The 14805-nt window shown below is 51.2% G+C and overlaps 2 protein-coding genes across 2 annotated transcripts; both read left to right on the top strand.

Moving 5' to 3' along the window:
• Positions 1-7331: 7331 nt before the first annotated feature.
• Positions 7332-9753, top strand: LOC117842070 (probable prolyl 4-hydroxylase 4). The gene is made up of 5 exons (XM_034722421.2): positions 7332-7937; positions 8684-8741; positions 8841-9016; positions 9106-9166; positions 9322-9753. The coding sequence occupies exons 1-5, from the start codon at positions 7593-7595 to the stop codon at positions 9630-9632; spliced, it is 951 nt and encodes a 316-aa protein (XP_034578312.1). The 5' UTR covers positions 7332-7592; the 3' UTR covers positions 9633-9753.
• Positions 9754-13556: 3803 nt separating this feature from the next.
• Positions 13557-14253, top strand: LOC117844015 (uncharacterized). The gene has a single exon (XM_034724800.2). The coding sequence runs from the start codon at positions 13769-13771 to the stop codon at positions 14135-14137; it is 369 nt and encodes a 122-aa protein (XP_034580691.2). The 5' UTR covers positions 13557-13768; the 3' UTR covers positions 14138-14253.
• Positions 14254-14805: the final 552 nt, after the last annotated feature.

Below are 14805 nucleotides of genomic sequence, written 5' to 3'. Positions count from 1 at the left end.
ATCCACTTCGGATTAGCTTGATTAAGCAGGGTTAAGCCGCCTAACATGCGACACTCCTGCCTAAACTGAGTTAATACGAAGTGCCGTCGGATTTCATCCGATTTAACCACTAAAACAGGATCGAGTTTAGCAAACCCACACGAAGGTGAGTGATTACAGAGAATACAACGAGTCCACTGAGTTAAGCAAGTTTTTACCCATTTAGTTCGTCCATAAAATCCAACATCAAGGTTTTACAAGGTTCAAAAGAAACAACAGAGAAAAACACTAGCGGAAGACTTCGTCGGGGTCGGACATCCCTGGTGAGGCCAACCGGGATATCACTGGTTCCTCTCCTCGCCGTCCGAGGAAGAATCCCACTCGACCGTCCAGCCTGGCGGGAGCTGGGGCGGCCAAGCACCAACCAGAGAGGGGTCGGGAGCAGCAACTTCACCTGAAAACAGGAGCCACAACAAGGCTGAGCTACTAAGCTCAACAAGACTTCACCGATAGGAGTAAAACTACTCCTCCTTCTAGACATGCAGGGAGGTTTGGCTGAGGGGTTTATTTGCCAAAAGCGCTTAGTAACCCTATTTTTCCAGTTTTTAGCTCCGGTTCTAGGTTCATTCACCAGTCTAGGTTGTGCACCCTATTCTAAGCATTCATAGAACCAAACAAGATGTATAGATATAACAACAACTTTGCCATCATCAGATTTCTCATTTACTCAGGGTGACATAGCGATCAAGCAATCTCAAACTGTGAGAGGCAGACGAATCAATTCGAGTTCTTTAACCATGCATGGTGAACCTAGCCTCACGACATCCGCGCACCCGGAGGTCGCTTCCTGTGTCGGCCTTCCCCATCAATCCCCTAACCCGTGTCGGGCCCATTTCCTTTGGTGCAAGGTTCCACAGACCCGGCCTCTGCCGTTCTGTGACCACGCTTGCCACCACGTGCGACAACCAGCAGGGGAAACTCCGTTCCAAGAACAATGGGGCGACCGCTCACGTCTAGGTTCAATCCGGTACTAGGCTTCCTCATCCCATACTAAGTATGAGGCTAGTACTTTCAAACACTTGATCACGAACACCACCACTGTCGGGCCTTAGCAAGATTTCATAGACAGACGGGGCGACCAACCGTCCACCAAAGAGTTACCAAAACCCTGCCCCGTCCATCGTCCTTATAGTTATAACAGGAGAGTAAACATGCAACTCCTACAACTCGCGAGTGACAGGAAATCACTCGACTTTTACCGGTTCCTAGTTAAGCAATGCAGCTACTCGGTCCAACAGCTAGTGCTCAGATCATGGGGATAACTAAGTCATGCATCTAGGGTTTCACACAACTCCTATACGTAAATGCACAAGCATGTTACAGAAGGCATGCGCAAGTCTGGTAAAACACTCAAGGTTTTCATGCAACCGGGGCTTGCCTTCAAGCAAGGAGGACGGGAACTACTCGACTTCGGGGGCGACTTCGGCTTCGGAGGACAGGAGCTCGGCTACAGCTTCTTCTTCTGACGCCGGGTGAAGCTCGTAGAAGCCGTCGGCGAGGTGTAGCTCTACACGAATGCAATGCAAGGGTTAGCATAGATAGCTAAATCAACAGCAACACTAGCTCGCCTGAGCCCAGAAACTCGCGACAAGGAGCAGGAGGGTATGGAGGTTCAAGAGAGCTGATGAAGATCAAGAGGTAAGGGTAGGAAAGGAACTTATGATCTGATCCTTGAACTAGAGGATGTGGGAAAACTAGGGATCCTCAGACGCAAGTGCTGAAGGGTTCCTAAGTTTTACACATACACCCTCGGGTTGAAGAAAAAGACCACAGCTGAACCCTCGGGCGAGGCGGATAAGGGTCGGCGGAACAGACAGGGTCGGGCGAGACGGAACCGGGGTCGGGCGGATAGGAGGGGTCGGGCGAGGCGGACTGGGGTCGGCAACTCACCTTCTTCCTGAAAGGAAAGCTTGGGGTCGGGAGGAAGCAGACTTGGGCGGAGGGACTAAAGCTTCGAACAAGGGCTAAGACTGGGAATGCTACAGCGGCGGCGGTGCTTCTTGCAGATCACAAGAGAGCTTTTACGCAGCACGGAGGAGCAAGCTTTGGAGAAAACTAAGGGAGAAAGCTGAGAGCAGAGTTCCTCAGGAACTCGGTGTGCGGCGCTAGGAGCTTGAGCAGAGAGCAAAAGAATGGCTAAGGCAACAATGGCGGAGGGAACTCCGATGACTGGTGCATTCCTTTTATAGCTGCTGGAACGGAGAAAAGGAAGTGGCGCGGGAGAGAGAAGGGGAGCGGCGCGAAGGCCGGGGAGAGGCAATGGAGTGCTCTGCCGGGGCGGCGATTGAGCGAAGAGGGCGGTGGTGCAGAACTCCGGGGGTGACGCCAGCGATCATTGCGTTCTGCCGTCAGGGCGGCGTAGGAGCGGGTAGACCGGTGGTTGAGATTTGGCGGAAAGCGGGTGTCGCCGTGCGGAAGATTTGATAGAAGCGACCGGTTTAACGGCGCTAGAATCGAGGGCGCACAGGTGAGAAGACAGGCAGACGCGGGCGCGCGGGCGAGCGCGAAACAACAGATTGTCGGGCGGCTTCTGACAGAGCGGGGGAAAGGAGCTGTCGCGGCCGCGGTCGGGGTTGGCGATGGAGGAATCGTCGTGTAGCGGCGACCGGGCGGCGCGACTGTGGCTGAAGGGACGGAAAAGACGGGCGACATCGGGCTCTGGGGCCGGGATCTGGCGGCGTGATGATGGGCGTGGGAGGCAAGGCTCTGCAGAAAGGGGTGCAGAGGCGCTTCCGCTGCCATTGGGGAAGGGGGCGCGAGAACCCACTCGGTCACTTGCCAGAGACAAAACTGAGCAGCGGCGTCGGAGAAGACGAGCCACGCGGCAGGAAGGCTCTGAAGCGGGCATGCAACTCGAGTGCGGCTGTCGCGGAGGATCTGGGAGAAAGATCTTGCGGGTCCACCGGTGGATAGAACGAATGGTTGAGGAAGATTAGCAGGATCCGACGGTGGGCTGAGCTCGCCGGGGTCGGGAGAGAAGCGAAGCGGAGAGGGGTCGGATCTCAGGGGTCGGGACCGGGCGGATAGCTGAGCACTCGGCGCGGGAAAAGCAAGGTAGATGACTAGGATCAAGGGCTCTGATCAAGACTAACTGGGAAGGTTTAGGGGTCGGTCGTTACACCCACGCAATCCCATAGGCGGTGGAGGATGCTTTCCATCAGTAGCGTCCCGGGAACCGCCCAATTCAACTATAAAAGGAGGCCTTCACCCCTCTCAACGGAATCCAACCATTGAACAGAGAAGAAGAGTAGAGGAGAGGAGCCCCACCTTTAGAATAGATTAGGATAGGGAGTGTGTGAGAGAAAAGTCCGGATGAGAGTTGGAGTTGTCGGCCTCCCTCCGCTTGTATCTTGACGGGAAGGAGCATTTGGGCGAGTACCTAGGTCCGTCTACGGTGGTGAGTACCTGGTAAAGCTAATCTTTCGTTATTATTCGCTTGTGGGTTCATTGTTTGTCCTTGTGGTGTTTGCTCTAGTAGAGAACTCTTGATAGAGATGGGTAATCCTGGTCGACACTAGAGTAGTGGCCGATAGCGTAGACAAGGTGTCTAAACTTGAGGTTGCCCTTGTTTGCTACATTTCCCCATGGTCTGAGAGGTAGGCATGCAGGTGGTGACAGCCCTATACATCTCTTGTTGTCATTGTCAAGATTTGCGGATCGAGACTTAGACTAGTAAATTTCTTTTATGCACGTAAGGCTTCGGATGGTGGCGTGGGAGACACGGGGTTAGACTGGTTCGGGCAAAGGAAGGCCCTACGTCCAGTATCGGGAGATGCTTGTGTTACCCACGCGGGGTCCTGTAGTAGGGGTTACAGTAGTGTGAGAGAGGGAACCGATCTCAGGTCTCTTGCGAGTGCGCTCGTGCTCTAAGTGGGTGCGGGTGTGTTCTATTTGCCTGGAAGCCCCCCATATCTCAGGCCCCCGGTTCTCCTTTTATAGCGCAAGGAGGCCACCGAGGTTACAGGTGAGACCGGCTGTCAGGAGAAGTCAAAGAGATAAACAAAGCTAGGTAGAAAACAACACAAGGAGAGGGACCAAGTCCCCAGGCCACCGGCGCCCTCGCCGGTCTTCGGCTCTACCAGCGCGTCTACCGGAGGAGGACGGCCGCCGTCGCGTCCCGTCGATGGTCTCCTCGACAGCTGTCGCCGCCATGGGCGATGATGGTGTTTCGTCATGGCACCTGTGTCCGTTGGGGGAGGCGGCGGATCCCGCCATCTGCTGACGGCCCGCGGAAGGCGGACGTCGCGTCCCTGTCGCCGGATGCGTGGGGCGCGAGGACGGGCGCGACTATCTCCTGCTTCGGGCGGCGCAAGCCATGAGTGCCCTGCTGCGAATCAGGGGGATCTGCAGCCACTGTAGCCGGTGCGGTCGTGGCTACAGTGTTCCGCTCGGGTACTTGTGGCGGGTCACGTCGAGGGGCGCGGGCGCCTTTCTGCGTGCCAAAGCCGCGGTGCATTTATGGCGAGACCGCTGGGGGGGCCCACAAGATCCGCACCCTTGTCCGTCGGTCTGCGCCCGAGGTGGACACTTGTCTCGTGGGCCGGAATGAGTCCGACCCCCTACGCCCGGGGTCGGGCGAAGCGGAGCCTTGCGGCGAGGGGTCGGGCGCTCCCGACCCTGGGACCGCGGTCGGGCGAGGCGAAGTCCCGCCATCAAGGGGTCGGGATTGTCCGACCCCGGGGCCCTGGGTCGGGCGAGACGGAGTGGGATGAGTCCGACCCCCTACGCCCGGGGTCGGGCGAAGCGGAGCCTTGCGGCGAGGGGTCGGGCGCTCCCGACCCTGGGACCGCGGTCGGGCGAGGCAGAGTCCCGCCATCGAGGGGTCGGGATTGTCCGACCCCGGGGCCCTGGGTCGGGCGAGACGGAGTGGGATGTCCTCTGCCTCTACTGGGTCGGCGGTAATCGTAATTACCGCAGGTGGGTCTGGGCCTTCATGACTGTTGCTTTAAGCGGCATTAGGAGGTCGTTAATATTTCCCCCCAACACTTGTATTCCTCCACGTTCGAGTTCGGCGTAGAGCTAATAGTCGGAGACGTTTGGCAGACCAAGCGTCGACCGGTGCCCGAAGCAAGCGAGTAGTAGCGGAGTTTATCTTTCCCGAGTATATTTTCTCCCGTAGATAACCACACTACCCAGACCATCCTTTCTCCCTCCTTCTCTGGGCTTAGACTAGTCGAAGACTGTTACACCTCCGTTCCCTAAGGAAAATACAATACCCCAAATACTCTCGGGGTGAAGTGCTAAAACGGGGTATATCCGTGCACAAGATTTATTAAATTAAATCCTTTTTGAAGTGATAGTCGACGGCAAAACCGACTCCCAGCAAGAGAGGCGCAATGCGCGCAACGCCGACCGCGCGGCCCAACGTCAGCAGAAGCAGGCCGCACAAGCACACCACAACCAACGCGATGAGCCTATCGCGGATGACAACGCACGGCACCGATCTCCCCCAGCCCGCGACAACCGCAATCAAGGTCGCGCCCGACACCGATGTCCTCTGCGTGCTCGTGACCTTCAAAGGGACTTCGAGAACGCCGGCCACGATGTCTTCAACACACCCCGAGCCAACTTGGGGGCGGTCCTTGCCGAGTTGGATCACCTTCCCAACAACAATGCAACTCGCCGGCGGATCTGCGACAACAGGAGAAGGACTCGCATCTGTTATCACACGCACGGATCCGAAAAAAATGGCGAGGGATGACATCTCCCTCCACCCCAGGTGAGGGGATCGGGGATTCAAGGTGCGCAACGAGCAGGAATCGGGTGCGTGCGGCCGGAGGCGGGCGGGGAGAAGATAAGGCGGTGAGAGAGCCAATAGCCGGAGCACGCGCCCGGGAGGTGAAGCGTTCTGCGGCGAGGTGGGCGCCGGCGCTGCGCGGACGGGAAGGGATCGGAGATGTGGTCGACGGCTGGAGAGAGACGAAGCGGCGGCGGTGGGGAGACGGCTGCGGCGGTTTGGGAACGCGGCCGCCCGCTTTGCAAGTGGGCCGTGACGAGCCTTCTGGACTTCTTTCACTATTCGGCCCACAAAACTATATTTAGGTTTGATTACCGCAAGGATTCACTCTTCGATGTCTGAGATTAGTCATGCGGATAATTTGTGGTATAATAATTTAATTGAAGAGGGATGGATGGGTGATTAATTATTTTAAATTCTAAACTTGGAATATAATTTCATCTCAAAATGTCGTTTGTGACGACTTCTGCCAAAATAGATTCACCGATTAAGTTAAACTGGTTCCACCCGATTACTTCAATATTACCCCAGTATGCAATACAGCTTCACACTACGTTATCTTGCGAAGCTAATAAAACCCTCGGAAACAGTTCTTGAATCATCGTATTGTTCGGAATAAATACAATTCATTAGTGAACATTTTTAATGTACTACTTCAACATTTTGAATATGCACGTTCAATATTTAAAATATCATTTAAATTTTATTATATTAATATTTGCTAATTCATCTTAGATGTTAATTCAGATTTTGCATGTTGCTGAATCAAGTTTAATAAAAACGTTGAAGCAGTGAAGCACGCGTAAATGTACAATATCATAATCCACTAAGCACTACTGCCCCGTCCAAAATTACTATTTGTTCTGACTTTTTTAGATACATACATTTTGATATGCGTTTAGATATACACTATGTCTAAATACGTAGTAAAAGGTATGTACCTAGCAAAACCAAAACGGATCGTAATTTGGGATAGAGGGAGTAATTGGACTTTTATTAAAAAAGGAAAAAAACATTTTATATGTGATGTAGTATATTGTTTATGGGTTGTGATGATTAAGTTCAACGGGCTATTGACAGCAAACCATTTTCCATGAACGGAAGTGCCAGTTTCACCGGAGAAAATTCATGTCGTAGATGGCTTTTCAGAGTTTAACTTGTTTTATCCACGTTAAGAAAAACTTATTTTATTTTTGTCATACTGTAGTGTCTGCATGACTGCATGTTCGGAGTTGTGTGGGTAGAGAGACCCACCAAGAGGTGATGATGCACGTTTAGCCAGTCTAGAAACAATCGCTCGAAGCCCGGCGGAGCGCCGCAGGGTGGTAAAGAGTCAATCCCGCGTAGAAAAATCCATCGCTGCTGGTTTCCCTTCCCTGTCTTCCTTCTCTGCTCCAGTTTCTCTCGCCGTCTCGGCAGAAACCATGGGCCCGGCCGGCGGCCGGCACCACCTCCCCCGACCAGCACGGCCACGCGCACGCGCCGCGCCGGTTTCCTTTCCTCCCCCGGTTTAATTCGTTTCTTAATTCCCGCCATGCCGTGGGCACCCGCACAGAAACAGAAACCAGCGACCGCGCGCACTAGCCCGACCGACTCCGGCGACCGTGCCGCTAGGGAAAACCCCGGCGGCCGCCGACGTATCGCGCACGAGAAACCCACAGGAAAATCCAAGCGCCGGGACGACGCCTAGCTCGGCGCCCGGTATAAAGCTGGCCCGGCCGCCGGCGGTAGCTAGTAGTGATACGTGCGCACGGACACGGCGGCGCGTGCTCTGTTTTTTATTCCCTCCTCCTCCCTGCCGTGATCGATCACCGCTATGACTATGAGGCTCCGCCTCCGCCTCCGCGGCGTCCTGCTCGCCGTGGCGCTCCTGCTGGCCGCCACTGCCGTCGTGCCGGTGCTCCTCCTGGGCGCCGCGGAGCACGGCGGAGGTGGGGTCGTGGCGCCGGCGCCGCCGTTCAACTCGTCGCGCGTGAAGGCAGTCTCGTGGCAGCCGAGGATCTTCGTGTACAGGGGGTTCCTGTCGGACGCGGAGTGCGACCACCTGGTGAGGCTGGGGAAGGCCAAGGTGCGGCGGTCCATGGTGGCGGACAACCGCTCCGGCAAGAGCGTCATGAGCGAGGTGCGCACCAGCTCCGGCACCTTCCTCGACAAACGCCAGGTACCCCTACCCACACGCGCTGTATTTTATTTTATTTTTTACTATAAATGTTTAAACCATTCCATTTTTGTTTTTTCTCTATATATGTTTAAGCCACTTCATTTTATCTCCCAAAATTCAGATCCTATATGGTAGTTGTCACCACATGCTACAAAATTTACAGTGCGCAATCCATGTAAAACTTGGTTTGGCCTTATTCTCCCAAAATTCACCGGTCCATATTGCTCATTTTGTGGCTCACTATCAAACCTGCGGCCACTGCAACCCCACTGTTCCATGGGATCTCGTCTCCTTCGCAACGTTCTCTGAAGCACGGACGCCATCTCGATCCTGATCCTCTGGCCCCTCCCTGACACCCGGTTCCGAGACCTATTGCAAGGTCAATGCCGCTACCCACCGGCTGCGTTCGTTGCTCTGAACCTCACTGGCGGCACGACGACCCCGGCAACCCGTAAACATCCAGGCCGGCGTCAGTCGCCGGACGGACCACCACTGGCTGCCCTCTGCGCAGCAGTTACTAGGGTTGCAGGGATCAGTAGCCATCCATGGTCCATGGCTGCAGCTGCAGCTGCTGCTGCTAGTCCTGACACAGCACTCATTTGCTGCATCCGGGACCAGTTTCAGTAGCCAATTCGGTACTCGAAACCGCTAAGAATTTGTTGCTGAATTTTGCAACAGATGAACGATCTCCAGTTCTAAATTCTAACAAATGATGTCAATGGTTTCCTTTTTCTTGCGTTGCGAAGGATCCGGTGGTGAGTAGGATTGAGGAGAGGATTGCGGCATGGACGTTTCTTCCTGAAGGTGAGATGGAATATTCAGATTGTTTGCTTCAGTTTAGTTTAGGATGTGTATTCAGGGTGAGGTCTTTGACGTGTAACCACTAATGGGTGGTTTCATCAGAGAACGCTGAGAACATTCAGATACTCCGGTACGAGCACGGCCAGAAGTACGAGCCGCACTTCGACTACTTCCAGGACAAGGTCAACCAGGCCCGGGGAGGCCACCGCTACGCCACCGTGCTCATGTACCTGTCCACCGTCGAAAAGGGAGGCGAGACCGTCTTCCCCAACGCCAAGGTACCCAACAGGTTCCATGTGTTCAGTCCCAAGTGCTTTATGAATCGTTGTGCCATACTGACATTCGTTGCCAATTCAAACTGATGCAGGGGTGGGAGTCTCAGCCCAAGGATGACACGTTCTCTGAGTGTGCAAAGAAAGGGTTGGCAGGTATGTAAACTTTCATCTAAAAACAACTGAAAATCTGCCACCTCTAAATCGTTCAGAATGTTGCGCCATGTCTTTCTGCAAGAACAGAGGCATCGGGCTCTGAAGCTCTGAAAGTCTGAATTCTGAGGCTAACAAGGTTGATTTTCTTGTTGCAGTGAAACCGGTGAAAGGTGACGCGGTGCTCTTCTTCAGCCTTCACGTTAATGGAGTGCCGGACCTGCTCAGCCTCCATGGGAGCTGCCCGGTCATCGAAGGCGAGAAATGGTCTGCACCAAAGTGGATCCATGTCAAGTCCTATGAGAATTCCCCGGACCTTAAGGAGGAGGCTGGAGGATGCACTGACAAGAGTGAGTATTGCGCGCAATGGGCTGCGGCGGGCGAATGCGGGAAGAACCCGGTGTACATGGTAGGCACCGAGGGATCGCCTGGTGAATGCCGGAAGAGCTGCAGAGTCTGTGATTCATAGGATGCTTTTGCATTTCTTTCAAAATGCAACGTCGGCATCAGTTGCTGGATTTATTCTTGATGTGTACATAACTAGAGAAAGTTTTCTTCAGATTATAAATGAGCCAGTGTTCAAGTTTTCAGATTTTGAACAGTAGTGGTGATAGAAGCCTCCTTTTCTTATGTTTTTTAAACCTTCAAGTCGACTGGGAGTGCAGTTGAAGCCTCACAAAGTTTACTGCAAGGAAAGATGAAGTAACTTTTGGTATTTACTGACTCAGAAGAAATGGAATCTGCCCTACCACTGGCAGTGGCAGCAATGCAACTCCATGTTCCACTTTAATTTTGTTGCTTTGCATAACAGTGGATTTCAGGACAGCCAGTGTGTCAGGCTGCCTCAAAAATAACCAACTCCTTTGGCACTTTCCACAACATAGAAGTTGTGTGGACTTTCCTACCTGCCTCAGCTTTCCTTTTGTTCAAAGAAGCTTTGTTTGCTAAAAAAGATAATTGTTGACAAATCAAATCTCACAAGGAGATCACAACCTAGGTTTATTTTTTATGGACTTCCAAATTGAATGGATCTTCAACACAATGGTTCCTCGTGCCTGAAAATGAAAAATGTAATGCACAGTCAAGAATTCAAGATCCAATAAAAAGGACAGTGACATATCACCTGAAAGCAGTGGCATGGAGATGTGTATTCGTTCAGGGTGCTCCTCACTTTGATGCTGCTTTTGGGTCTCACTTTGCCAGTGCAATCTCTCAGCTGTCATGCCTCCTCCTAGATTTGCTCAAAGATCACATCTCCCCTTTGTTTCATTATTCTAATCACTTCCATGTAATCTAGGTTATCTTCTAACCTTAGTTGTATTTCAAGGATAACCAAGGTGTAATCATGGACCAGAAAGCACTGCCAGCTTGCCATCTGAAACTCCTGTTCATTCTCTTTTACCATTCAAAGATCTCAGAGAGAGAAAAAATTAAAGAGAAGGGAGAAAATAACATAACTCAAAAAGCAAAGGACAAAAGAAGGCATGGCTGCTGGCTTGCTTTGATTCTGCCCTGGCCCCCCAACATTAGAGACCCTTCAAAAGCACATCAGAACCTGTTGCAGAAACAAGAAACTCTGGAGAAAACACACAGCCTCTCCACAATATATTGTGCTGAGAGAGGTGGCCTCACATTGAGGAATGACCTTACATTTTCATAGTTGCACCACCACATGAGAAGCTCATAGAAGGGTAGTGGCAGTGCAAAATTGCAACTGAAAGTAGGATAAGATTATGAGCAGACCGGCTGGGTCTGCGAGGTGGACATCGGTGGCGGCGATGGCCATCCTGCTTGGGAGCCTTGTTCTAGTGTCTTTTTTGATGGAGAGAAGTGGGAAGGCGTCGCTTCCATTGAGCTTCGCTGCGGTAGGTGGTAGGAGGATGGTGATCGGAACCAATGGAGGGTTGGCTGATCAGAGGAGGACATTGGATGACTTGAGGGATGGTGATGATCCTTTGAGCAACAGCAAGAGGAGGGTGCCCAATGGACCGGATCCAATCCACAACAGGTACCATGCATCTATTTCTTGCATGCAAACATGGCTTCTGCTGCTTTCTCTCTCTGTGTTCTTTTTAAATTTCTTTTTAGGGAAAGCTCTGGGTTCTTCTCCAAGGAAAATTTCATGCTGAATGCCTAAGAAGTCTCAACTTATCAATCAAGTTCCTATCTTCATGCCCTTCCATAGATCTCTTGATACTCTGATTTCACAGTTTCACACCAAAGTGTAAAAGAAGTAATAGCATGGTATTCAATTCTATGGTCATGTCCTTCCATTGACCTCCCGAATTCTCATTTGAAACCAAATTCTGAAAAAAAGAAGAAGGCAGAAGATGGGAAGTTCATGATATTGGCCATGTCCTTCCACCCACCCCTAATTCCTAATTGTCTTTCTCATGCTTTTGGTGTAGACAATAGACTAAATCAAATGTGATAAATTATAGTAAAGAAGAGCTTGCTTAACTTCTGATTTCAGGGCATTGATTTACTAAACAAGGTCTCCATGTTATAAGTTCTTTATTGAGTAAATCCTGTTATATCCAAATGTAAGGTTTACTTTTAATTTCATAATTCAAATGTCATAAGTTCGTGATGATATATACTAAGATGCCAACACTGAAAAGATTATTACACTCTGTCCTCATTGCACCTGCATATCCCCTGCTCCCATGATGATACCAGTAAGCTAACACTTTACAAGGCAAATCTAGCCACACTCCCCTAATGAGTACCCTGCATGCACTTATCATACTCGAAATGATTAGTCAACAATCAGCTGAGGCAGTCAAATTAAACAAAGTAAACCCTACTATGCCGTTAATAATTAGCTATTGGTTCATAAAAAGCTCAATGCTGCAGAGTATAAGTCACCTTGATGGCTTGAACACAACTGCAGGGTGTTCCAATCCATTCCCTTACTCTAGTTTCCAATGGCTCACAGTTCTGCATTCTTCTAGGGGAGCTGGAGAGTCAGGAAGATCACCAGGCCGAGCGTAGGTGGCGACGCCCGCACCCGGATCCCGATGAATGGAAGTTTCTGAAGTACTTGCTCTGGATCTGATCATTTGTTGCAAGAAGGGGCAGAGCCACATTTGTGGTTGGTCTGGCCGGGATGCTGGTGTAACTAGGGCAAAGTGGCCTATCATGTTCTACACACTGCTATTTATGATGATTGTTAGCATAAAAACTTTCGCTTTTTGGAAAAAAAATAGCAATTCTACTGATGGTGGTTTGGAAAGACTGAAAAGGCAGCACTGTCACGCTTCCTTCTCACAAAAGACAGGCATCAAATTAGATTAAAGGTTGGGCAGAGAGATATGTGCAAGAGCTCCTTTATTTCAGTACTTGTTTTGCATTGCACATGTCTGCAGTAGTATTTATTCTTCTTTTCTTTTCTGTATGTTTGTTTTCTTTTTGTATTGATTGGAAGAGCATATTGCAAGTTTGCTCTAGAGAAACAGGTAACAGATTAGATAACCAATAATTTCTAAGGCTTTGTTTGTTATCTATCTTGTGATGGTGTGTGAAATCCATTCCGGCCTGTGCCCTAGCACAGAGGCAAAGTAGCCTCACTTGCTAAAGATGCTTTTGATTTGCCCTGTCTATTGGCATGCACTGCTTGCAAATAACCTCATCCTTTAATGGTTTTCACTGCAACAGAACATATATCATGGATTATAGAGTTCGACATTATTTGACTTCGAATTCCTTAAGGGCCAGTTAATATTATCTCAGATTTTTGTAAAACATCAACACATTCTTTTCAAATTAGTTTCAGAGGAGTTATCCATACTATGCAATTATCTCCATCCTATAAAAAGGCTATAATTAACAAGCAGGGAGCATGCATAGTAAGAGGACAAAGGGTAGATGGAGAGTTAGAGGGAGAGATAAAGAAAAAGAAAGAAATTAGAGCTCCAAAACTGCCAAAGCATGCACCATGGATCCTTTTCTCTTGCAAGAGCACAAAGAGGCCCAAAGCAAATAAAAGAAGTCTGAGCAAGGCTGATCGGAACCTTTGTGCGTCCAGGGTTAAAGGATCGACGAACCTTCTTCGCCTTTGGTAATCCAGTCTTGACCAGTCTTCTTGTGTCCTTCGACGAACCTTTGTATGTAGTGGATGGTACATGACTTTGCTCCACTGTACGATTGCAGACTAAAGCAGGGTTACATCCAGTTTGTGCCCCCAGCAACTAGATCCAGTGTTTACTCTATTTATCCAAAGAATTTTGGCGCTTTCTATGTCTCCATTGCATTATTTTCACTGAAACTATATAGAATTTTTTTTTGAAAGTAATGTTATTGAAAAGTTGTGTCCCTGGTGTTCTACAGCACCTCGCATAGCTCATGCAACATTCCTTGCGCTCGCAATAACTGGCCTGCTCGTCGATCCATCCACCTCTTCGTCTCCGATTTATTACAACCATGGCAGCGCTGCTGAACTGCTACTAGCTAGCTAGCTTGCTTGCGCGCCGGCCATTTATTGCTGCCACTGCTCTTCACCTGTCCCCCTCCTCCTCCACACCCCTTTAAAACCCCCCATCAGTCCATCACTGTCCTCACCTCAGCCACCACACGAACACTCGAAGAGCTAGCTGTCCAAGTCCAATGGCGGCCAAGTGGTGGTTCATCGCCTCCCTCCTGCTCTGCCTCGCCGTGGCGGCGGCGGCGGCGAGGGGAATGCCCCGCGACTGCGACACCGCCACCTTCGCGGCAGAAGCCGTCGCCGGGGCCGACGACGACAACGACAGCGCCAACGCCGGCGCCGTGGACGAGGAGGCCAAGACCGCCGACGTGTTCGGCGGGCGGACCCGCGGCGGCGGCCTCTTCGGCGGCGTCCATGGCCCGCTGGGCGGGGGCGTCGCGGGGTTCGGCCCGTTCGGCGGGGCCGTCGCCGGCGCCGGGCCGTTCGGCGGGTTCGGAGGAGGCGGCGGCCTCGGTGGAGGCGGCGGTGGCGGTGCCGGCGGCGTCCCGTGAGTCGTGTGCGTGCTGCATGGCTAGAGCGCGCGGCGTGTCAGCATCGATCTCTGCATATTTGCATGGATGGATGCGTGTGTGCTTGTAATAATGTGCACGTACGTGTGCTTGTGAGCCGGGGGGGGGGGGGGGGGGGGGGGGGGGGGGGGGGGGGGGGGGGGGGGGGGACGCGCGTGCGATATGCAGATGCCGCAGGGTCGCAGCGTACATGTCTTGAGATCTAGAGTGTGTGTCTCTGTGTAGAGTGCACGTGGTGTTGTCGTGCCCTGATGTGTGTGTTGGGCTTGTACCTCTGTACCCTCCGTTTTGATCAGCATCGAGCTAATGCCATCGATCACCGTCATCTTGTTTAGTGGCGCCATGTTTTACGAGTGGACCAGCTCGGAGATATCTGCTGATTTCTTACTATAAATTAAATAAATTTGTAGCAAAAGCAAAGTGTTATAATACCATTTTTTTTACGAAACTGCATCTGCAATTTTCAAATATCAAAATCCAAACCATAAAAAAAAAGATTAATGTTTCAAACCGAGCTTAGCTCGGTTATCGAAACGAAGAGGCTATTTAACATTTGCAAGATCATATTCTCTAAATCCTAGACTCTCGTTACTTCGTTAGCCTACCTTACTTCGATAACCGAGTGATCGATGCAAGTCGCAATGACCATC

This window comes from Setaria viridis, chromosome 2 (genome assembly GCF_005286985.2).
Source record: "Setaria viridis chromosome 2, Setaria_viridis_v4.0, whole genome shotgun sequence".
Lineage (NCBI taxonomy): Eukaryota > Viridiplantae > Streptophyta > Magnoliopsida > Poales > Poaceae > Setaria > Setaria viridis.
This window is presented reverse-complemented; position numbering and strand designations above follow the sequence as displayed.